Consider the following 22,182-nt stretch of genomic DNA (forward strand, 5'->3'; position numbering starts at 1 on the left):
TACAGAGTTAGATAGATGAACAATATGAATCATTCAGCATATGAATGATATATCAGATGTTATCAGATTCTTCAGTGACATGAATCTTACAGGAACATGCCAAATATAAATAAGATATAGAACTCAGATGTGATGAACACATCAGTGATTAACACCATTTCCAGGGTATTATTAACAGTACATCTAAAGACCCAAATGCATACATCTCAAGCTTCTTTAGGTCTCCTCCACAGCATTACACATAAGGAAAGACAATAGAATTAGTAGAAACTATTGCAGTAATTAGGTGTAATGCTGTGACTGATAACAGTAAAAAAACCACACCAGGAACATTAATAACAAGGCAGAGGACAAGGTCCATTCCCCCTTTTCATATTGCTTAGAAATGGATTTGGTTGACTGAAATGTTGCTCAACATATATATCAAACTATGAACAAGGAATGTCACCAGTCAGCTGAGAGTTCAAGCCACAGGTCAAATATAGTTTCTTCCACCAAGTCATCTAGGGCAGTATCCCATATCTCGACAACGATGTTCTCGGTCTCGAACTGAAGGTCCATCCAACTTCCACACTCCCAGTCCTTTGTTACTATTTGATCTGATGTGTTCGGTAAGCACATGGGAATATGCATTTCGATTCTCTTGCTAACTTCTTTGATTAACCTTGGTCCTACCGGAGCCAGCTTGAGGTTGGATATGATCAAGGATACCCAAGGAGTACATTTGAAGAACTTCTCCTGTATCTCTTCAAGGGCTTCATTGATGCAGTCAAATAGAAGCTCTGGATCATCTATGTGTGGAGAACATGACATTCCTACTTCATCGAGTAAGGATGACTCGAGTAGTTTTTCTGCCAAATGCCATCTCTCTGAGTCGATAAAGCCTAACCCTGAGGCTTGCAACACAGTTTCGACATATTTAAACCTAGCTTGTCTGCCTTCAGAGTAAGTCCTTAAATTGACTTTTGCATCTTGTGTTGGAATCATAGCTGTAAATTAAGCATAACATCAATCAGTTCCCGTGAAAATGAGAAACTAGGGATGAGTAAATGACGACATAAATGATATTCATATTGTGTCAGATCATACAGTGCTCTACAGCTCTGAACTTAGGACTGGTGAATTCTGCTGGGATGAATTTTTCAAGAACAGATACTGGACTTGATCGCCCTGGCTTCCCGATAGTGCCTTCGGGAGCCTCTAATTTTTCTCTGAGAGAAGATCTCGGTGAGAATCCAGATTGTGTCACAGTATGTGATTCTACCTCTGACATACCCTAGTAGAACAAATGGCATAAATACATTTGAGGAAGCACAAATTGTTCAGACAAAAAGAAACAAATAATACAACTTACTAAATCTCCGTTGCATGGTTCACATGCAACATTAGATTCATAGCTATTTGGCTGCAAGGACACATCTAACATGTCAGTCAATAACTTGCTTGTTACATCAACTGTGTCCATATTTTTTTGTGCACTTCCTGAAAAGTTTTGACAGAGTTCATTCTAAAAGAAAGCACAGGAAATTATCTAAAAGGAAGCTCAGTTACATATTTAAGTATTACCTTCATGGTTCAAGTCTGATCCAATACACAATCCATCCTGCATGTGGTTATCAGTGAGCTTGGCTTTCAAGTCAAGCAATGTTATTTCATCAATTTGATTGCTGGAAGAGCAAGATGAGATCTCCAAGATTTGTTTCAGTGGGCTTAAAGAATTGGTTGCATCTTCTTGATTGAACTGCTGTAATGGGAGAGATCCTGTCAATTCAGATGGAAAGACAAGCTCCTTGTCACTTCCGGGAATCACTCTCGGAGATAATACACTGTACCCTGGGATAGAAAGCAGCCTCCCCAAAGATCTTGAGACATGGACTGTTCGCAAACTAGCTGTTTGATCTCCAATATCTAGCATATCAACAAGGTGTTTCTTGCCTTCTTTATAGATAGGAGAAGCAGGTTTTATGGCAGAATTATCACTCCTGATGTTAAGTTCATGTTCTTCTGGATTAACCTTTCTGTCCTTTCCCTTGGAAACGGGCAAAACTTCAGAAGACTTTTCCATGCTTGATATTACACCCTCATTGTTAAGCAGCTTATCTCTGCCACCTGAAACTTTGTATCCAATTGGAATTCTGTGTAAAACACCATCCCTGGAGATCATTCTTCCTTCTTTCCTGCTCCCACCAATTATATGTTTGAGCCTTCTTTTAATTTCTCTTAGAGAAAAATGGGATACAGCTCTATCACCCTCTTCCTCATGCCTTATTTTATGATGTGATTCAGGTGAAAAGCTCAGAGTATTCATGATATCTTCTCGTGTCCTCATTGGATTGGTCTTTGAGACAACCACTCTGTTCGTAGTTTCCAAATTCTGACTGTTCTTTAATGATTTGGCCTCCTTTGGCTTGTCCTTTTTCCAGAAAAAGCTGTATCTACTTTGCTTGTGAAAGAGTTCATTATTGTCAAAGTCGTGAAATTTCCTTCGTCTGACATCTTGCTGAACTTCTGAATAATTTTCAGATACCATCTTGGCCACTTTTACAACTTGAGTTTTCTGACGATCTTCAATTTGTTTATAAAAATGTGAATTAGGATCTTCTAGGAGCTTCAGCACTACTTCCTTATTTGAATCAAGGATTTCCAATGCATCCATAAACTCTCTCGACCGAACAGCCTTATTTACAATATGTTTCTCATCAAGAGATTCCTGATTTGCAATAGCCTCAAAAAAATCAGCTAGTGCTTTGTAAAGAAAATACTCTTTTTGATCAAGCTGGGAATCAAACTCATCAGGATGGTCACTCATCTTCTGAACAACAGCTTTCATAGCAAGACATAAGTCAATCTTATTATCATAATCAACCTGCATTTCTTCACATCCTTTGAAGTGAGTGTATAACTTAATCAAAAATGCAACCAGATCAAAGCTACGGGAAGATCTCTCAGTTAGAGTAAAATTATCAGACAGCTGATCGTTCAAGCTTGCAGAGCCAGTTTTTGTCTTACTTCTTTCTCGAGGAATGTTCTTGGAGTGGGTCCCATCTCCTGAGATCAGAATATTCTTTTCTTGATGATCTCGAAGCATCTCTTCCTCCATAAGTACTTTGACACTAGCAAGACAAAGATCCACTCCCTTTGCTTTGGTCTCCATAACATTCTGCGAAGTAGGTTTTATAAATCATTTTCTAACTTGGTTTTCAATGCTAAGGCTTTTCAGAAACCCAAAGAGATTCACAACATGCATGAACTACAATGAACCTAACTTTGATAATATGAGAATGGCCTTCATATGGAACTATTATTGGAATGGATACTATACACAAAGTCATAATGAGTTCGTTTGATCCGCAAAGTCATAATGAGTTCATTTGATCCGCAAAGTCATAATGAGTTCATCGAATACCATATCCAAAATGTTAAAAATCTTAGATGTATTTCCAACTGTCTGATGTTTTGCATTATATTGATATTAATTTCAGCTTGATAGTATGATAATCCTTCAGCATTTCAAATAACCTGACAGTTTCTTTACCATAGAATATCCATGTACATTAATATTGAAAAAGAATAAAAAGAAATCCCCTCTAAGAAATTATGCATCAAGTTACTCCCATTGCCCCATGAGTAATATTAACCCTTCGTACTATAACGGATGAAATAAAGTTTTGCTCATTAGCACATGGTAACACCAAAATAGGTCAAGTGTGTCTACAGTAATATCACATAAAAAGTTTAAGAGGTTTTATATGCTTATGTGAAACTTACCTTGCAATAGCATTCTATATGGTGTTAAAATCAACAAAAAATTTAAGAATAATAAAAACAATTATGATTGAGTTCAACATAGAGCATTACTTGAGATGAACATCAAAGAACTGCTAAAAGAGAAATTACTTTTGAATAGGTGAATCATTCATTTAGAATAGAATTTTATTCTTCATGTACAGGTTAATTTTGCTTTCAGTTAATAGAATAAGAATAAAAGAAGTAACATGTGCATACATACCAAACCTGAGAGCAGTGGGGTGTGTCTCAGTCTAAAAAATCACATAAACCTCATCCATTTTCAAGGTTCAACCAAGCATAATTTTGAAGACAAACAAAGAGAAAATAAAAATCTAAGAGAGTACTAGCAGAGTGTGTCCCCTGACAAATAACAATAAGAATAATCTGTATAAGAGATTAGACAATCGACGAAAAGCATATCAAGAAAAAAGTATGCCGACAAGCAGTGAACAACGAAAAGGGGTAATACAGTAGAAATAAAAGCCTTGCAGCTAAAAAAGTAAAAGGTACCCCAATCCACATTCTGATTCAACCTGGCATATTCAATGATTTACAATACAATCCTGATCTCAACTACATTGACTAGAACATAAAAGACTTAATCTCCTAGACCATTTTGATAATCACCTACGAGATATGCATGATATCATAGACACTTATGACTATTGTGTCAAGCAACCAAATACAGAATTTTACTAGTCAACAGAAGCAATTAATGTGTTCAACATGTATTAGAATTCTGGAATAGACTGTACTTACATTAGCATCTTTATATTTGCCTTCATAACTGCTGTGCATGCCAACTTTAATTTTTGAATAACCATTACCTGCATTAAATAATACAGAAACTTCAAACACCAAAGCTAAATAAAAGAAACATGTTTATCACTAACAAACTAAAAAAATTGTCCAAGGAATTGACATATTTAGTGCTCATCATGGAGCAACTTGAAGATTATGTTCTCCGACAATAGGGTACTTGGAGCAACTTCAAAGTAACCATACGATAAAAGTGCAGTGGTTCTTCAGGGAAATGCATTTTGTGATATTACATCTCATCCAGGGAACTGCAGTGGTTTGATGATGATATTTCAGTCAAAACAATTCCTTTCATATTCATGATCTTTTAATGATATATATAGTTATATTTAGCGAATATTAGATAGACAAGAAAAAAAAAAGAGATAGACTAATTTCCTTCAAGCATATGTGAATATTTGAACCTTGAGATATATACCATGAGGAGAACTTTTGTAAGATATGCCTAATAATTCATTAAATTACAAGTATTATTTGTAAACCTTACAATAATTGGTGGTTATTACCACAAAAATGAGTCATATGAATCCTGTGCATCACAGCCAGTCGTATCTCTCAACAATATACTGTTTTATGTGCCTTGACAAGAAGAAGTTAATGTTGTGAAAACCTGTAGAAATCATAAACGTACATGCTTGTTCACTATCAAAAGTGCAAACTAAAAGTGTGCACAAGAATTCCATTTATACGGGTTTTTAGGTTTCACAAAATGTAAGAGACAGGCATAAAGAACATTTGACAATGTGAAATAAAAGAATTCTTTTACACAATATAACAAGAAAAAAGCAAAGCATCAATCACAGAGTACTCAAATAGCAAACAAAGTGAATGAAAAACAAATGAATACGGAATATCATTTCCTCCGAACATCATTTTGAAAAACCATTATCAATCTCATGTAACTAAAATAGGAAAGTTAAGCACTTAGCGAACAAAACAACGAATATGCTATACCACCTTGTTTAGGACTTCCATGCTTCCTATCTGAAAGTAACTTTGGAGTGGGCGGCCCTTGGCGAAAATCAAACAAGCTAATCAAGGCCCACATACAGCCTGCATTATGCTTTTCAGATTGTGCAGACCTTTTGTAGAATCTTTTCGCCATTAAGGGTGTTTAAACTTCAAATTATGCTCACAGGTGGTCACGAAAACTGAAGAACTTTATGAATAAAATTCTGTAAGAATTATTAAGAATGAAGATAAATCAGATTTTTTTGACAAGAAAAAAGGATTAGAAGTACAATAGGAAACAGATGAGGGGATGGGATAAGATATTAGCAGGCCCAATGCTCATATTATCATAGGAAGCAATATATTGCAGTAATGTCAAAATTTGCAACAGACCAAGTAAATTTATTATTAAAATCAGCAGCATATTAGACTTTAATTGCCATATTCTGAAAGGAATAGTCAACGCACATATTGTGCTTACAACTGTAATTCTGAAAGATTGTATTTGAAAAGTAATTATGTGCAAGCTCTAATGGTTTCTCATACAAGCTTCTGAAATATATATCTGGATATTATAGTCTGTGATAATTGGTTGGCATATTGTGCTTCTCAGTAAAACATATTCATGGATCTCGGTAGAAAATGATAAGTGCTAGCATAAACTGCATATAAACAAATTTAAATTATTTGCAATTGCTGGATGTTATCCTCAGGGAATTATAGCTTACAATTGTAATAGATTAACAGTCTGGTTATAAACAAATGGTGTAGCTCAGAATGCAAAAGACACGTAAGATGAACTAATTTGATGTCATGAGCAGAAGAGAGTTGGAAATCATAAGATTGCTTATTTGAAGTTACTAAATTAACAAACATCTGAGTAAATTTAAAGAGTTAATATTCAATCAAAGCACATGTCTGTTCATCTAGCTCTTGAAATGAAACAGCACCCAGTGATCCGGTACTAAACAAAACCTGGAGCTTTCACATAAACAGAAGTGACCAATAATTATCAAAGCATGCATTAGTTATTTTGGTTATTTATATGTTGAATTTAACAGACTTAAATGCCACACATGCTGTTTCTTCTCCCCCACAAATTTGCAGCCTGTTCCTAGTTATGAGTTGTTCTATGATCAGTTCCAAAGATCATCAAAACACCAACGAAAAAACAGAAGTAAAACAAATTTCAAGAGTAGAGAAGAACAAAGTACCTGAAATCATAATCTGATTCAAAAGGTAAGAAAGTATAGAATCACTGGCAAATCTAGAAGAAGAAAGCTCATAAATTCCAGTTTCATGGTAATCTCTCTCCACAACCGATAAAGTCGCAGAACTTGGGGTGTTAATGTTTCTTCCCGAGGAAAGCCATCAGATTTAGTTCTGTCAACCTAATTCCAGACCTTCCCTCAACTATAATCAGATCAAGGTCATAAAAACCCACCAAATCCTCAAAGAAGACGCAGTGGCAACGAACAAATCTTCTGCATCAAAGTCACCAACTATCGAATCTGAAACCAAATTAAAACCAGATCCAATCTGGAGCTACTAATCAAAATCCAAATCCCACACTCTACTATATACAGTATCCGAGAACTCAGAATTGTCAAGTCTTTATGAAGGATCTTATGCAGTCATATCAGAAACCATAAAGGAGAGTCTTTTCTTCTCCTAATCAACTTCAAGCTGTAGATGCATCAAAGCAGAACAAAACAACAGAAAACAAAATAAAATATCACTCGGCACCAAATTGTCCATAGACCTCAATTAAGGAAAAAAACCATATTTTTCCCTTCATCACTATAACTTTCCAAAACCAACCAGTCTCCGGATTCCTCCTCACCAAGAGAAAGAGACACACGAACAGAAAAAATCCAATCTTTTGATCCGTCCGTCAACCTCGCTTGCAAAAGACTCCTCAAGACGAAATCTTCATACCTTCCATCCACTCTTCGCTAATCAAGACGCTGGGAAAAAAATAAGCAAAACTCCTGAAAGGCGCATGACCGACCCGCAAAATACAACGCCTTTCTCACTAGCGGCACGCAGCCGCCACTAAAGGAGGGTGACAGACGACGACGACGACGATGACGAAGAACAAGAAGAAGAAGAAGATTCGGAGGGATCGTGCTTCACGCCGCTGTGACGAAGCTCTCCCGGAAAGATCTCCGGATCGACACGGAGCACCTTCACCATCCTCTCTACTCTCTCCTTTCCTCCCTCCGTTGGAGAGAAAAATGGCTGCTTTTGGACTCTGCTTTGTCGGTTTTGTCTCTGCTTTTGTTTCGCTGTTTCGTGTTCATCCCCCTTTACATCTTCTTACGTGTCGCAGATCTGACAGGAGAGAGAATAATTTTGGAGCTTCCTCCGCTGGATATTCTCGTTTTCATTCCCGTAATGGCCTCCTCACATACTGCTGATTCCCGCACTACTCCAGAAACGTTTCTGCCATTTGTTACACTGAAGCATGTCACCAGAAGCTTTCACTTCCCAAAACATATCTAATTTAATCTTAAAAATTGTTTTTTGATCCATGAAACAGGTTGTTTATTAAATCCATGATGCTATCATATTGTCAAAAAACGATTTTTATCTCTCTTTATATTATATATTTCCGTGTGCCTATCATTCTATGTTCTAATTGTCAAAAATCATTGTCTTCTTCAAGGGGAAAACAAAATTATTTAAGCTAAATATATAATTTAACATTCATTTCCTGTTATTATAAGTATTTATACCGTTCTATGTTTCACTGTCAAATTCTTTGAGAGCAACTTGTGTTTCTCCTGTCTTCTTCATGAACGTTGGAGCAATGAAATGCTAGCTTGCAGGTTGCAGTGGGACTTCTTCTTCCTCCTTTGAAGCCCACCAGTAGATCGAGGGAGAGTCTATAGGTATTATTGGAGCCATGGCCGACAGATTCCATGAACACCGCTGGCTTTTGTTAGGGGTTGTGATGGTGGTATTGCAGGAAGAAAACAAAAGACCAAATCCAGAAGAATACATACGCGTAAGATTGGTATCTATCTGTACACTGTCTGCATCAGAAAACTACTATACATTTGGTGGTATCGAAGTTGTATGGAACAAAAGAACAGATTCTTCAAGCCAAACTGTGCAGGTTTCATTATCAGAATCACAGCTACCATCATTATCTTCCATTCATGATTCAGAATCACAAATTGCTATCAGTATCAGGGTTTTGCTTGCTATGAAATGTTGGTTGTCACAAAAATGAAACACCACCAACCAGTTCTGTGTCAGATAGTTGCAAGGATTGCAAGAAACAAAAGAAGGGTTGTCCAGCCAAATTGTGTAGGTTTCAGAATCACTATAGCTATCAATCTCAGGATTCTATTTTTTATGAAATGTTGGTGGTCACCAAGTGAAACATCACTAACCAGCACTGTGCCAGATGGCTGCAAAGATTGCATGGAGTTTTTAAGAGAACAGTTCTTTCTAGCCAAAGTGTGCAGTTTTGGTGCATAGATCAGAATCACAACTGCTATCAGTCTCTTCTATTTTTACACTGTTATATGTCATAAGATGTTAGTTTGTAAGGAGACATGACCACCCTCAGAATTTCTAACCTATAGATACAGATGAAGAGAAAAATGTTGTATCTTCTCTCTCTCTCTCTATATATCATGAACCATTAAGGGGTGCAAGTAATTAATTCTCAGAGGTCTAAGAATCCATCACCTGCAAACAAGTAGCAGTGAATTTAATGGCATTGTGAACAGAAATCACTTATAGCTGATCAGTGAACAAACTGCTAGTTTTAGTGTCTTTCATTCCATTGGAATTAAGGTTAGCATTTTAGGAATTGGAATAGCCATCAATCAACTAAACAATGAAAACAATCTTCTCATGTGATCATGTATGGAAACTGATACTGCAGTGACTGGAATTCTCTACAATCTAATTCTTTACAAAAGGTTGTATGGTCTCCATCTCCTTGATTTTGTATTTAAGAATAAAATTAAAAAGATGTGTGTGTGTGTGAGAGAGAGAGAGAGAGATTCTTTTGATGTGCTGTTGTCTTGCTTGCAAGGAAAACAAAGCCAAGCATAAAGCATTGAGTGCATCATTTCCATTGTTGGGGCTGGTCAACATTACTTTTGTTAGGTGGATTTGGATCAAAAAAATTATGCCTTAAGTATTGCACACTGCATCAATTAATCCAACCAAAGACCATCATATTAGAATACTTTATGGAACATCCTTTTTTCAAATGATGATATGTGGTCTAAGTGGACAGCATGTTGTGGTATACTTGCAATGAAACAGAACCAATGTATATAATATGTGATTTGTTGTCTCTTTCATAAGCCTCAAATTAGGTGAAAATTTATCTCCAATTTTCAAATAAAATCACTCAATTTTGAAGATATAGTGGCCTACCTTTTTTTTTTTTGGTAGAAAGACACTATTGAAGAACAATAAAAATAACCCAACAACACTCTATCATATTAATTTATTTACTTTTTTTAGAAAAAAAAATAGTTTAATGATGGATGAGAGAAAAGAGAAGAGAAATCATGTCAAACACTCAAACAGATTTAGACCAACAAGAAGAGAAAAATGGAGGTAAATTGTGTCAGTCACTGAAAGGTGGATGTGATGTCTTTTCAACACTTACTTTTGTGGGGTCAAAGTTTGCTGTTTAACCAAATGAACAGCCATCCACTGAAAGCTTAATAAAGCTGTATGGATTTGATCAAATTAACTTAAAATAAGAAGGGAAAGAAACCCAATTTTTTGTGCCTGTCATATGATCTGGATGTGCCTGTGAATGCCTGCCACCTTTGGAATCCAAGATGGCCACCATGACCTCACACCAGTGCAATTAGTTGTTTTAAAGCTGCCTCTGCCTCACATATTGGACCTCCATAAAGTCAAAAAAAGATGGTGTTCTAACTTGGGAAGGTGACCAATACTTTTAGAAAAGTTAATAGTGTTGGAATCTTGTATCATTTCCCCATTTTTATCCACCACAAAACCTCACAAAACATTTCACATTTTTGGGATGTTTTAAGCATGCATTTATCAGATCACTGTGATGTATTTTTCTTTCTGATTAAGAAAACACTATGCAACTTTTCTCTCTTACTGGATTATCTCCTTTTTTTTCCTTTAAACATTTATATTTGCCATGGTTGTAAAAAATGAATTATTCAGCAATTATGGCTCATATAATGCTGGTTTTCTTTCATGTCAAATGTACAATATATATGTATGTTTATGTGTGTATATATAAAAATATATATGTATATATATGTATATGTATATGTATATGTATATGTATATGTATATGTGTATATATATATATATATATATATATATATATATATATATATATATATATATATATATATATATATATACATACACACACAGAAATTTTTATGAAAAAATAAAATAAAACAAAATTTTAGAATGTGACAAACAGAAACAACACAAAAAAAACTTTTTAGCCTCTCTAAATATATGAAGAAACCCATTCATCAGCTCAACATAATCACTCAAATACCAAAGTCAGTTGACCCTTTAATTAAGCAAAATAATAAGATATTTTGATTTGATTCCATCAAATCCAAAGAGTATTTCTTGTTCAGTAGCCCAAGCAAACCCATCATGAATAGTGATTCTCTCCACATCAAATATGTAAAAAAAAAAATAATTCAAAGGTTTTGACAAAGAAGTAAGCAAATTTGTTTTCAACATTAATTAATTAATGGCATGCACCATCTTGATCAATTCAGTCATGCAAGGAGTAACTTGTAATGGAAGACATCAAACCTACCATGCTATGTGTTTGCAGAGGAAATCATTGATTTCCACAGCAAACCTGTGTGGCCAACTATCATGGAGGAGATGGGGATACCCTCACAAGCCATCATTTTTGGATCCCAAGCTTTGCCCAGAAGGAAGCACACCATTGATAATAGGACATGAGGTGAGAACATTTCCCAATGCCAAAAAGCTTTTGAGAATTTTATTAGGCTCTCACTTCTCAGGCCCCATCAAAAGAGGTTAATTATCTCATTTATTATTATGAGATCTATATACTTGAGATCATACACAACTCGACTTGATAGTTTAGATAACTTTATGTCCCAATGATATTTGATAGTTTAGATACCTCTAATTATTATTCTTAAGCCAATGCAGGAGACTGAAGCCAATAGAAGATCAAAATATCAACGTACGAGTGATGGAAAGAAATGTACCAAGGAAATCTGACGAAGACCACCTAACAGAAGCTGCACTTTGGAAACAGTGTCAGGTGTGGGCGTTCCTTTTCTGATGCAGCTTTTGAGAGCAGTAAAAGCTTTGATCTATCAACTGTAATGCCAGTGGAGTCTCTGCAGGCTCACTTGCTCTCAAACCTTCAAGTGGGAAAGTAGCTTTGATCCAGTATTCCTGCAAATGAGTGAACAAAGAGAGGCCCACCAGCAGACTGATGAAATGCGTGTGAGAATTGACAGGACGATGTCATCTCACCAGTTCGAGTCACTGCAATGCAACAATACCAAAGCTGTGCCATCGTGTGGAGATTATGATCTCTAGGACCACCGACGTGTGACATGATCTCCTGCTTCCCCACGCATGAAGCTCTCGTACGATTGGATGCTGCACAGAGAAGGCAGGGTTGGCCAATTGTAATCGTATAAGAGCACAAAGTGAATCAGAGGATTAGATAGGGGGAGTCACGTGTGGAAGTGGCAGGGGTCGAGCAACTAAAGTGACCAGGGCGAATCCAATCAGCTCGTGAGTCCGAATGGACCGAGTCTTAACGTCGGGTTTTGCTCGTTTTAATTTGAGCTTGAGAATTATGACTCGGATTTGTTCGTTAATCTTAGCAGACGAGTTGGGAAGAAGACGATTTCGCATTTCCGAACGGGCAACGCAGGGCCGCACGGGTTTGATGGGCCGGTGGCCCGATGAGGACGGCTCGGTTGTGGGGGCCCACTTTGAGGTCCTGTGGGCCCACTTCGAAGGCCCCGTAGGTACGGTTTTGGGGAAGGATCTTTCCTGATGACGTCTTCGACTAGGAAAAGTCATTTAAACGGTGCCCAACGCTTCCCCCGGAGGCCTCGGCTAACTCGTGGGGCCCATTCTGAGGTCCTGCGAACCTGTTTCGCGGGCCCCTCAGGTACGGTCTGCGAACCGATCTTTCGTGCTGACATCTTCCACTGGCAAAAGCCATTATTCGGTACCGTCTCGCTTACCCTCGCGCTCACTTATGGAGGCCCACCTTGAGGTCCCATGAACCCACTTTGTGGACCCCTTAGGGACAGTTTGGGAACAAATCTTTTGTGCTCACGTCGTCCACTAACAAAAGCCATTGATGGTGTACCCGCTCCCTTGCCCTCGGGCTTACTTGTGGGGCCCACCTTAAGGTCCCTAAACCCACTTCGCGGGCCCCACAGGTGCGGGTTTGGGGAACGATCGATCGAGTACTCGTATCTTCCGCTAGCAAAAGCATCGATTCGGCACGCCTCCCCTCGATAGTCACTGCTCATTCCGTGCGGCCCACTTTGTCCTATGGACCCCCACTATGTGGGCCCCGTATGTAGGTCTTGGGGTGGGACCTTTCGTGCTGACATCTTCCACGAGAGACAGCCATCGACTCGGTGCCCGCTTGGCGTACCTTCGAAAGTCTCATTATCAAACTGCGGGTCCCATGTATTCCTCGTCTACTCGCCTATGATCACGCGAGTAATCTCACCGGGTAAGCCGCACCGTGGAGCTAAGACAATTTCTATCCGACTCGACCAAACCTACGGCACTCAAAAGGACATAACTTATATCGGATCTGTACAAAGACACGAAGTAAATCTGCTATTTAGACATTCGTGACTCACATAAACTAAATCGGACACAAATTGTTACATACGTTTATATCGGAATCACATTGCAACATAAAGGATTAATAGCAAGATAAGTACTTGTTTCACGATGTCAATTGAAGTACTGAAACCTTAAATTCACCGTTTCTATAAGCTAAATTAGCACTCAATGTTGAAATACATTTTTAAATCGAAAAGGATAAATACGAAATTAATTATTTTTTAATATATGCAATATTTTCTAAAAGGTATATATATATATATATATAACTCAAATATATAATTAAAAATATTAAATTATAAAAGGGTGTATATGTATATATACCTAGTGTTAAACATAGAATAAAAAATAAATCGGATTAGTATCCACATCCGTGTCAATATGGTGGAATTGTTTACCCGGATCCGACTTGCCAGATACAAATTCGGATCTTTGGATACAATCCGACCCGTTATCAGCTGTAAAGATGCGGCCGTATCGTACCCAACATTCTCGCACCCGGGCCCACTTGTCTCGCTTACTGGTCGGTGGAAACTGAACCTTCTTCTTTTGTGTTCTCTCTCTCTCTCTCTCTCTCTCGATCGATCGATTAATATAAATTCGTTCTCGAATCCGTCACCGTCGCCCTCCTGATTTCTCCTAGGGTTCGGCGCCTCCTCCCCTTCGCCCCATCCTCTATGTCGCCGCCTCCGGGATCCCTCCGATCCCCAACGCCGTCTCGCGATTGCTGATGCCGCCTTCCCGGATCGTCTCTGCTTCTTGCTTTCGGTCCGCTCCGATCCGTAAGTGCCCGACCCCGCCACCTCCAGGTTGTTTTTTATCGTCTCTTGAGCACCACCTGTTCGATCTCACGATCACCATTTTCAGTAATGCCGCATCTGATATGGACGTGAGCACCATTAACTTTTTGAATCCTGCTATCTTCGATAAGCGTTGGCACCTCTCTAGCGATAGTTGTTGAGTTAATCTGGCGTTTCTCAACATTACTAAGCGACGATCATTACGTAGATTCTCCAATATTTCTAGTTTAGGATTAGGATATATGTACTCTTTAGGTTTCATCATAGTCAGTACCCGTCGATGTCCATGATTCTCTCGATCTATCTTTATTGTAGCATATTACCATCTTGTACTACCAAAATCTCTCCATGGATGGTGAAGATATGGGCATGTAATTGAACCCGCTGTCAACAATTTATAATAGCATTTGCGAAAATATGGATAGGGAAATGAAGAAGCATTTTCTAACGTAGACTGCTCTGCCCTACATATCTTTTACATGTGCCAGTGTTCATCTTGAATACTTTGAATGGCCTTTCGATATTCTTGTGTTGTTGCTTATGTTCTCTTCATTTTTGTCTCTTAAAACAGAAAATATACCTGTTAGTCAAGGAGTAGCAAAATCCAAATATTGCAACAAGCACCTCAATACGTGGAGCCAAAGCAGAATGTCATGAAGCCATATGGATCCCTCAAGAATGTAATGCACTAAGCAGGGAAAGGGTATATTTTTTACAGTTTTAATGCCCAATGAAAGTCCTGTCCAATTCAGTGTATGCAGCTGTCACATGCTTTAGATTTTCTGGAAAACTTACATCTTTCTAAAGTTCCTGAAGTTGAAAATGGCAAAAAAGAAATTGAAGAAGGCTTATTCACTGTAGAAGTGTGACTTCAGTTCTATTTTTCATGAATATGATTACAGAACCTGTTCAGTTTTTGGAGAATAATAAAGCCCCACAAACCTTAATAATGAGTACATCTCAGCAAATACAAGCTCTTAAAATTCCTGAAGCTGTTGTTGCCCTTGCTCAGGCAGCTGGAAAAGTTAGTGGTGAGACCGAAAAATGTATGTATATTGTATTTGATTTGTTTTGTTTCTTGCTGAAGGGTTGAATATATGATTCATTGAATATTTGTTCTCCTTTAGCAGATCTTCCAGGATGGTCTTTATTTCCATGTACGGTTCAGATGCTAAAATGTGAGAAATGTTCACGTGAGTTTTGCTCCACAATTAACTATAGACGGCATATTCGAGTGCATCGCAGATCTTTGAACATTGATAAGGTTCTTTCTGTGCTCTTCTGTTTTAATATATTTGTTTCCATTGGTGTCTTATTTTCTTTCAGAGCTTTACTGTTATAACCTTGGGCGGGAAATTGGATTTTTCTACTTTGTTGCCCATTTTTTTGACAGAATCAAAATATTCTGTTCTGGGGAGTGCTTATTATTGCTTGATAGTTAATGTATCAAGTGCTAGTGATTACTGGTATCATATTCCTGAGCATGTTAAGTAAAAGCCAGCAATCTTCTTTGTATTTTTTCATAGTTTCATGATTTAGTGAAAAAGTATGTATTCTAGTTTAATATTTAATCTTACTAAGAGTTCTTGAACAGCTACTATTATCTTCAAATTTGTGTATGGTTTACTGATCCTTTCTTGAAAACTTAGGACTCTACGAAGAATAGGATGCTTTTGGGAGTATTTTGGGATAAGGTAAGTTTCTTTAAGTACATGTAACACTTCTTAGGTGTACTTCCCCTCTAACAGAAATCAATAATGTATTCTGTGTGTTTATCTTGATTGGTGTTTGTCAAGCCTGAAATTGTAACTGAATAATTGATGGTCCATTTGAAGTTTGCATTTTTTTCCTGTAGAAAACTATGTTCTCTTTAATGATGAAAACCTCTGTGCGTTTGTAGCTACCTCTGGAGGAGGCAAAAGAAATTTCATCATTCAAAAATGTGGATATAGAGGTAATGGTTTAAGTTAGTATAGTTATTTTACTCATTATTCCATTATCCAGTTTCTTAGTGACCACAATTCAAAGTTCTTATTTTTGGTCTAACTGATAGAGCCATTCAAAGTATGGAAGTTTGTATGTATTTATGTGAAATATTGGTGTGCAAACTTTTCTTTGTTCTCTGATATGCCTCTTCAGTAATCAAGAACCTATTATGGTTTGCTTATGTATTTCTGTAATCAGAAATAATAAGGAACAAGAACAACAATCTTATGAGTATACTGTATCATTGATCTTAAAAAGATCATTGTTTTTTTTTTTTCACCCCTGGTGGTGAAATATCATGATGATTACTTGGAGAATGCTGTTTCTTGATAATGAGAAAGGGCTATTTAAGGTGGTCATCGATTTTTTAACCATCGGTCTTCACTAGGCTTATTTAACAAACTCTGACAGTGGAGTTGATACTCCATTGTTATGACAAAGTCACAAATTGCTAATTGCTTTTTATCTAATTTTAGTTTACCAATAAACCAAGTTATTTAAAAAAAGGAATGTGAGGGAAAATAATATTGCATTGTTATTTAGAGAAAGTTCTAATAATTATCCCGTTACAGGATGTTACTGGTTCTTCAATTATAAGGGCGTTGAAAACTTCTGTTCAAAATCTTGGGCTGCCTTTACTGCCACATATATATGTGAAGGCTGGCACAACTCTTTTGGTAAGAGAAATTGGATAGTACATCAGTTTGAAATGTATCAGTCACTGTTGCATGTACCGCATTCTTGAGGTTCACGTTTGCATTTTGTAGAATGTTATAGAAGGAAGTCCTTCTAAGTTTCCTATATCATCTCAAGAATTGTTTGGAGTGCTTGATGATGCAAGCGAGGAGACATTTTTATGTGCTGGCAGTACCTTGTCAATGCAAAAGTACATCTTCAGTGGAGATGCTGGGAAGATTGCTCTCGAGACAAAAAACTCAGTTGCTTTTGCTAGTTTTATGCTTGAACAGAAATTGGTATATACCTAGTTTTTCTCTCATTGTTAAGTGTTGACATTTTCTTTAAAAGCTTGCTTCTTACCTTATGAAGAATTGGTTGCTAGGTGAAATCGTGGTATGCTGATAAAGATATTGAAGCTTTAAAATGCCAACGTGTGCTTATGGAGGAAGAAGAAGTTGCTAAGAAAAGGTATCTTCAGATTATGTGCTTATGTTAGTAAAGGAACCGTATCTCCCCATGTATCCAACTTATCTCTACAATTGAATTTTATTCTCTTTAGCTATCATGATTTCTACATGTTCAACGTGGTATTATCTTATAAGAGGATATAAACCATTTACTTTTAAAAGCTCGACTTAAGGATTGTTTCATTTCTTAGTTAAGGATCTGAATTATTCAATCCCCTGAATAGGCAAATTTTTATCTGAAATTATGATTAAGTTTGAACTTTATGACAACAGAATAATAAATATGGAGTACAAGTATGATAAATGCTACTGCATATTTTGAACTTAACAAAGAACCAAAGAACCTTCATTAGACATGGTTGTAAATGGTCACATAGGAACCACACATCTTTGTCTGGATCCAATCATCTTACTGATATAGTTGTAAAATTATGTTTCAGTAAGGAGTGGATCCTCAGTGAAAAAATGTAACTCATAGATTGTGAAATGGGACTGATTTCTCAGTAATTTAGTATACAGGTTCATGTTTAACAACTTTTACTTGGTCAGCTTGGTTGGATTATGCAAGTCCATTATTTTTGGGTAACCTCTGACAGATATAGAGTATTGTTGGTTTTGTATACCATGCTGATAAAAATATCCTTTTGTTATCTTTTACAAATGTGAAAACACCAGTTTTATTTGCTAGCATATTCATTATAATTAATGCTCAACTAACTCAGATGGAGTAATGTTTAGGCAAGCTGAGCTCCAGGAAAGAAAAAGGTTGAAGAAATTGAGGAAAAAAGAAAAAAGGGTGAATATATCGACTGGTGTTGCCAATGCCAAAAACGAGAAATGTTTGTTTGATACTGTTGAGGCAACATGTAGTTCCATAGAAACACTAAATGAAATGCCTGCATGTGAGTTTTGCCAGAACACTTCTAAAGAACCAGTTTGTCAGGAGACACAATGTGGAGAGGCAACCAGACTGGTTGAACCACAATTGGATTGGAACCGGAGACAGCATTCTCACCCTGACAATGCTGATCAGACTGTAGACCAGAAAATAAAAGCCAAGGCTAGTGAATGTCAAATAACTACCACTAGTGGGCAAGTCCCCATGTCAGCACAAAATTCTCCAAATGGTCATGATCTGGGAGAAGTTCCATCTGCAAAATCTTCAGTAACATCAACTAATGACCTTATGATTTTGACAAGTAAAACAGTGCCAGATAGAGAAGATGCAAATGAAAGAAACACTGATCCAAAAGCTCGATATTCATACAACGAACATGAAGTGCTGATAGGCTCTATCAGTGTCACACTTAGAAAGGGTTATGATGATAGCAGGGAAGCTTCAGCTTTGGTACAGAAACATTTCAAAAAGCTAGCGAAGAATGATTTACATCCCAGTAGTGCCATTCGGACGACAATTGAACTGCACAGACCAGTGTGCCATGACATTGCAGATTCTACCACGGAAAAGATTGCAACCGAAGGCAATCAATTTCATTCTGATGCTTTCAATCAAATTTCTGTTGAAGATATTTATTTGTCCTCTGTTGCAATGGTTGACAGTGGCACTGACAAATGCTGGAATTCTTTCACTGACCTGGGTGATGCAGGATTGTCCTTGCCGAGAATGTTTTCAAGCCAGATCGCAAGGGCCTTCCTAGCAGAGAGTAAGTCCTTTGCTTCTGTATATCAATTTAATTAATATTTGATCCCTCACATCCCAGTTTGCAGTTTTTCCACCATGTTAAGGACTCATAAACCTGAAACCCTTTGGGTTATCTTAAAAAAAGCTTTGCCTAACTTGCATTATACCAAATATTCATAGAAAACACAAAGTTTGCATTTTATAAGCCTGATTTTAGCCTGTTCCTAGGAAGTTTCAAATTGGTAAAAATCATTGGACATATACAGGAATGAGGTTTTGACTTTGGTCAGTTGAACTGGCCCATTCTTGTAAGTTCTTTAAGAATTGATACATCATGCAGGATGGAAGGAGTCTATGATAGCTGATCACGTGACACTAACTTTACCCAGTGATTTGGAGGCCACTAGGCTGTCATCAGAGTTTGAGGTACAAGATCGGCGACTTTGATTTCCGAGGTCAGGTCATCCTCGATGCTTCAGCACATAAAAACAAAATTAGCTGCAGACATAACAAGAAGTCTAGGCCTGGTTTATCTCAGTGCTTCAGTGGGGAAGCAAGGGGTTAGATAAATAGACTTTTGCTATGATTTATACTTTTAGCATCCCCAAATTTTAGAAGGCTTCCCAATTTTAAGAGAGGTCTGTGTTTAAACAGTTCCTTTTTTTTCTTCTCCTAAATATTATTGTCAATGTGTCTCTATAGGTGTTGTACTGGTTCATTTTTAGTACCATCGTTTTGGTTTTACTTGGACCTTTTGTCTGTACAAAAGCATAGAATCAAACGTCTATCTCTGATTTAGTCCTTTGTCCTGGCTTTTCCTTCAAGACTTAATTGTCTAGGAACTCTCATGAATTGAGGTAAATCTTCGTTAAATTACTGATCAGAAACATCATTAAATTACTACTTAACTATGTGAATGTTACTGATTCTTCTTTTTATATCAGTTGGTGCAGTGTCTTCTTATATTCAGTGACTGAAGAGAACAACCACCGTGACTCTTCCACAGCAACAGGCGACTTGGACAGTGTTCTCTCTCTCTCTCTCTCTCTCTCTCTCTCTCTCTCTCTCTGACCACAGGATATGAAGAACACGTCTCAGAGAACACAAGTGTCTACGATATGAACTAGGAAGAACCAGGGAGAAACAAAAGACGAATGAAGGTACAATTGTGCTTGGCCACCTTCGTATTGCCATTTGCAGACCTCTTCAATCCAAAAGCAGTAGTATTACAGTTACCCAAAGACCAACAAAATACCCCAGCACATGCGCGCGCGCGCGCATACACCCTTAATCATGTAAACAAGCCAAAAAGACCACAAACGCCTCAACCACTTACATACAGATGCAAGTAGCAGGGCAGCTCTTCCTCCTTCGAGGAAGAAACCATCGAGACACCAAGGCAGACTGGAACAAGTAATCGATACCCCTCAGCACTCCGGAGTGAGGGAATGATCCCTGCTGTAGTCATGGCAGTAGTCGTAGACCATGTGGTTCCTCTGCGCCCACTGCATCGCCGCGTACTGCCGGGCGCTGAGCCCGTAGCCTGACGGCGACGCCGGCACCGGGCGGCAGGACGACGGCGCATTGGCCGAGCACCCTGTTATCTTGAAGTCGGTGAACCTCGCAACGAAGGGTTGGAACCTGTAATCCGCCTTGTACTTGCCGTTCTCTGTCGCCCAGGATGATGCGTCCCAAATGGAGCCGTACACCCACATCGGCCGATCCGGGAACGTCGCCTCGATCTTCCTCGCGTACCTCCTTATCGGCACATCGTCCACGAAGAATCTGCGCATGGATGGATGAACCGAGTTCAGCGTCTGAGCTGGAAGAGCAGAGCACGTGCACGTCCTCTCAGAGTAGACCCACTCACATGATCTCGTCGGGGTTCCAGAGGATGGCGTAGTGGTGGAAGGCGGCGGTGGGGTCGAACCAGAGGTGGAACCTCATCTCCCTGCCGATGACCCGGCCGTCGCCGCTTCCCCTGACGTACACGTTGGTCTGCAGCGTGTACGGCTTCCCGGGCGTCGTGCCCAGGAACTCGATGTCTACCTCGTCGTGGAACCCCGGGTGAGCTTCGTTGTTGGAGAGCTGCAAGCACGACGACCGACGCATGCATGAGTACCCATCAACATCAACTCCAACAAAACCAGTGAGGGATCACCGACGCACATAGAAGGCTGTATTCACGCCGGCGGTGTAGCCACTCTGGAGCTTGATGGAAGTACCGAAGTAGCCATTCCGGTACGGCCGAATCGACTTGAATCCACTCCCTACACCATTTCTAGCATCATAATTCGGCGACATAGAAACTGAGAAAGGTCAACTGCGGGGAGTAGCAAGAATGGCAGACCTGAGCTCCTGTCAAGCCAGACTGTGACAGAGGATTGATCCCGGGAGACTGATTGATGCTGAGGACCCCAGAGGTTCCTGTATCCCTGGTAGAACCTGGATGACCTGATCTTGGAACTGAGGGGATAGCCCGGGGAGGGCTGCGCATTGGCAGAGTGGAGGATGAGGAAGACAAGGAGTGGGATGAGAAGAGCCATGCAAGCTGATGGATGAAGGTGAAGGTGCGGAGGTTCATGGTGGTAATGCATGGTTTAAATAGGAGCGGTGAGGGTGTCCCACCTCCATGAAGATGCATGTAATTAATGAAGAAACCAAGAAAAGTGGTGAAGAGTAAACGGAAAGAGCTTTTCTTGGTGTGAGATTGATAAAAGTCTCAGTCCCAAGAATCACCAGTCTTTGATCTACACCTTGTTTGTTCATGTCTGATCTCAGGTCTGAATCCAACATTCAAACCTACCAAGAAGCACATCTCTCTCTCTCTCTCTACTGTTTACCTGATTGAATGCATGGGTATATTTCCTTGCATGCTTTTCCCATTGCCACAAGGAAAAGGATGGAGAAAAGAATGCAAATTGTTTGACCAAAAGCAAGCATATGTTTGATGTTTGGTGGTGATGAATCACTTGTTACAGCAGAATCTCCTGTTCAACTACTCTTATCAGTACATGGTTTAACTTGGATTAACACAGCTCATTTCTGTCAACTGGGAGCTTTACATTCGTTCACACTTGTTTTGATGGGACATTGTGGACTATATTCTTAGCATTAGTCTGATCAAAACAGTCATCACAAGCTGATAATTAGCAGATGTTCTTTCAATAGCAGACGTTGTTATTCTTTAATT

General features: G+C 38.5%; 3 protein-coding genes across 8 annotated transcripts; 1 reads left to right on the forward strand and 2 right to left on the reverse strand.

Moving 5' to 3' along the window:
• Positions 1-97: 97 nt before the first annotated feature.
• LOC103976789 (uncharacterized) lies at positions 98-7,841 on the reverse strand. The gene is made up of 7 exons (XM_009392115.3): positions 6,774-7,841; positions 5,566-5,783; positions 4,549-4,616; positions 1,567-3,160; positions 1,355-1,482; positions 1,090-1,276; positions 98-989 (listed from the first exon to the last, which is right to left on the reverse strand). The coding sequence occupies exons 2-7, from the start codon at positions 5,711-5,713 to the stop codon at positions 445-447; spliced, it is 2,670 nt and encodes an 889-aa protein (XP_009390390.2). The 5' UTR covers positions 5,714-5,783; positions 6,774-7,841; the 3' UTR covers positions 98-444.
• A 6,128-nt stretch (positions 7,842-13,969) lies between these two features.
• On the forward strand, positions 13,970-19,813 carry LOC135654685 (uncharacterized). 5 transcript variants are annotated; one of them, XM_065175657.1, is made up of 12 exons: positions 13,970-14,198; positions 14,788-14,919; positions 15,119-15,262; positions 15,344-15,480; positions 15,866-15,910; positions 16,117-16,170; positions 16,775-16,879; positions 16,970-17,176; positions 17,263-17,348; positions 18,086-18,828; positions 18,908-19,011; positions 19,330-19,813. In XM_065175657.1, the coding sequence occupies exons 3-11, from the start codon at positions 15,166-15,168 to the stop codon at positions 19,003-19,005; spliced, it is 1,572 nt and encodes a 523-aa protein (XP_065031729.1). In that variant the 5' UTR covers positions 13,970-14,198; positions 14,788-14,919; positions 15,119-15,165; the 3' UTR covers positions 19,006-19,011; positions 19,330-19,813. The 5 variants fall into 5 exon arrangements, with proteins under 5 accessions (XP_065031729.1, XP_065031727.1, XP_065031725.1 ...); XM_065175655.1 differs by having other exon boundaries at positions 13,973-14,198; positions 14,788-14,969; positions 18,086-19,011; XM_065175653.1 differs by having other exon boundaries at positions 13,974-14,198; positions 18,086-19,011.
• A 331-nt stretch (positions 19,814-20,144) lies between these two features.
• Positions 20,145-21,609, reverse strand: LOC103976769 (probable xyloglucan endotransglucosylase/hydrolase protein 32). Of its 2 annotated transcripts, none has more exons than XM_065175658.1 (4): positions 21,340-21,609; positions 21,159-21,245; positions 20,860-21,077; positions 20,145-20,774 (listed from the first exon to the last, which is right to left on the reverse strand). In XM_065175658.1, exons 1-4 carry the CDS (start codon positions 21,571-21,573, stop codon positions 20,417-20,419), a joined length of 897 nt encoding a protein of 298 aa, XP_065031730.1. In that variant the 5' UTR covers positions 21,574-21,609; the 3' UTR covers positions 20,145-20,416. The 2 variants fall into 2 exon arrangements, with proteins under 2 accessions (XP_065031730.1, XP_009390370.2); XM_009392095.3 differs by having other exon boundaries at positions 21,159-21,259; positions 21,340-21,577.
• Positions 21,610-22,182: the final 573 nt, after the last annotated feature.

The sequence above is a fragment of the Musa acuminata genome, chromosome BXJ1-4 (genome assembly GCF_036884655.1).
Source record: "Musa acuminata AAA Group cultivar baxijiao chromosome BXJ1-4, Cavendish_Baxijiao_AAA, whole genome shotgun sequence".
Taxonomy (NCBI): Eukaryota; Viridiplantae; Streptophyta; class Magnoliopsida; order Zingiberales; family Musaceae; genus Musa; species Musa acuminata.

Coding starts and splice junctions, on each gene's coding strand:
- LOC135654685 (XM_065175655.1), top strand. CDS start 15,166: ATGAGTACATCTCAGCAAATACAAGCTCTTAAAATTCCTGAAGCTGTT. Junction 15,911..16,116: donor TGGGAGTATTTTGGGATAAG/GTAAGTTTCTTT, acceptor GTGCGTTTGTAG/CTACCTCTGGAGGAGGCAAA. Junction 16,171..16,774: donor TCAAAAATGTGGATATAGAG/GTAATGGTTTAA, acceptor ATCCCGTTACAG/GATGTTACTGGTTCTTCAAT.
- LOC103976789 (XM_009392115.3), bottom strand. CDS start 5,713: ATGGCGAAAAGATTCTACAAAAGGTCTGCACAATCTGAAAAGCATAAT. Junction 1,277..1,354: donor AACCATGCAACGGAGATTTA/GTAAGTTGTATT, acceptor TTGTTCTACTAG/GGTATGTCAGAGGTAGAATC. Junction 990..1,089: donor GTTCAGAGCTGTAGAGCACT/GTATGATCTGAC, acceptor CTTAATTTACAG/CTATGATTCCAACACAAGAT.
- LOC103976769 (XM_065175658.1), bottom strand. CDS start 21,573: ATGAACCTCCGCACCTTCACCTTCATCCATCAGCTTGCATGGCTCTTC. Junction 21,078..21,158: donor GCGTGAATACAGCCTTCTAT/GTGCGTCGGTGA, acceptor TCGTGCTTGCAG/CTCTCCAACAACGAAGCTCA. Junction 20,775..20,859: donor TGGAACCCCGACGAGATCAT/GTGAGTGGGTCT, acceptor ATCCATGCGCAG/ATTCTTCGTGGACGATGTGC.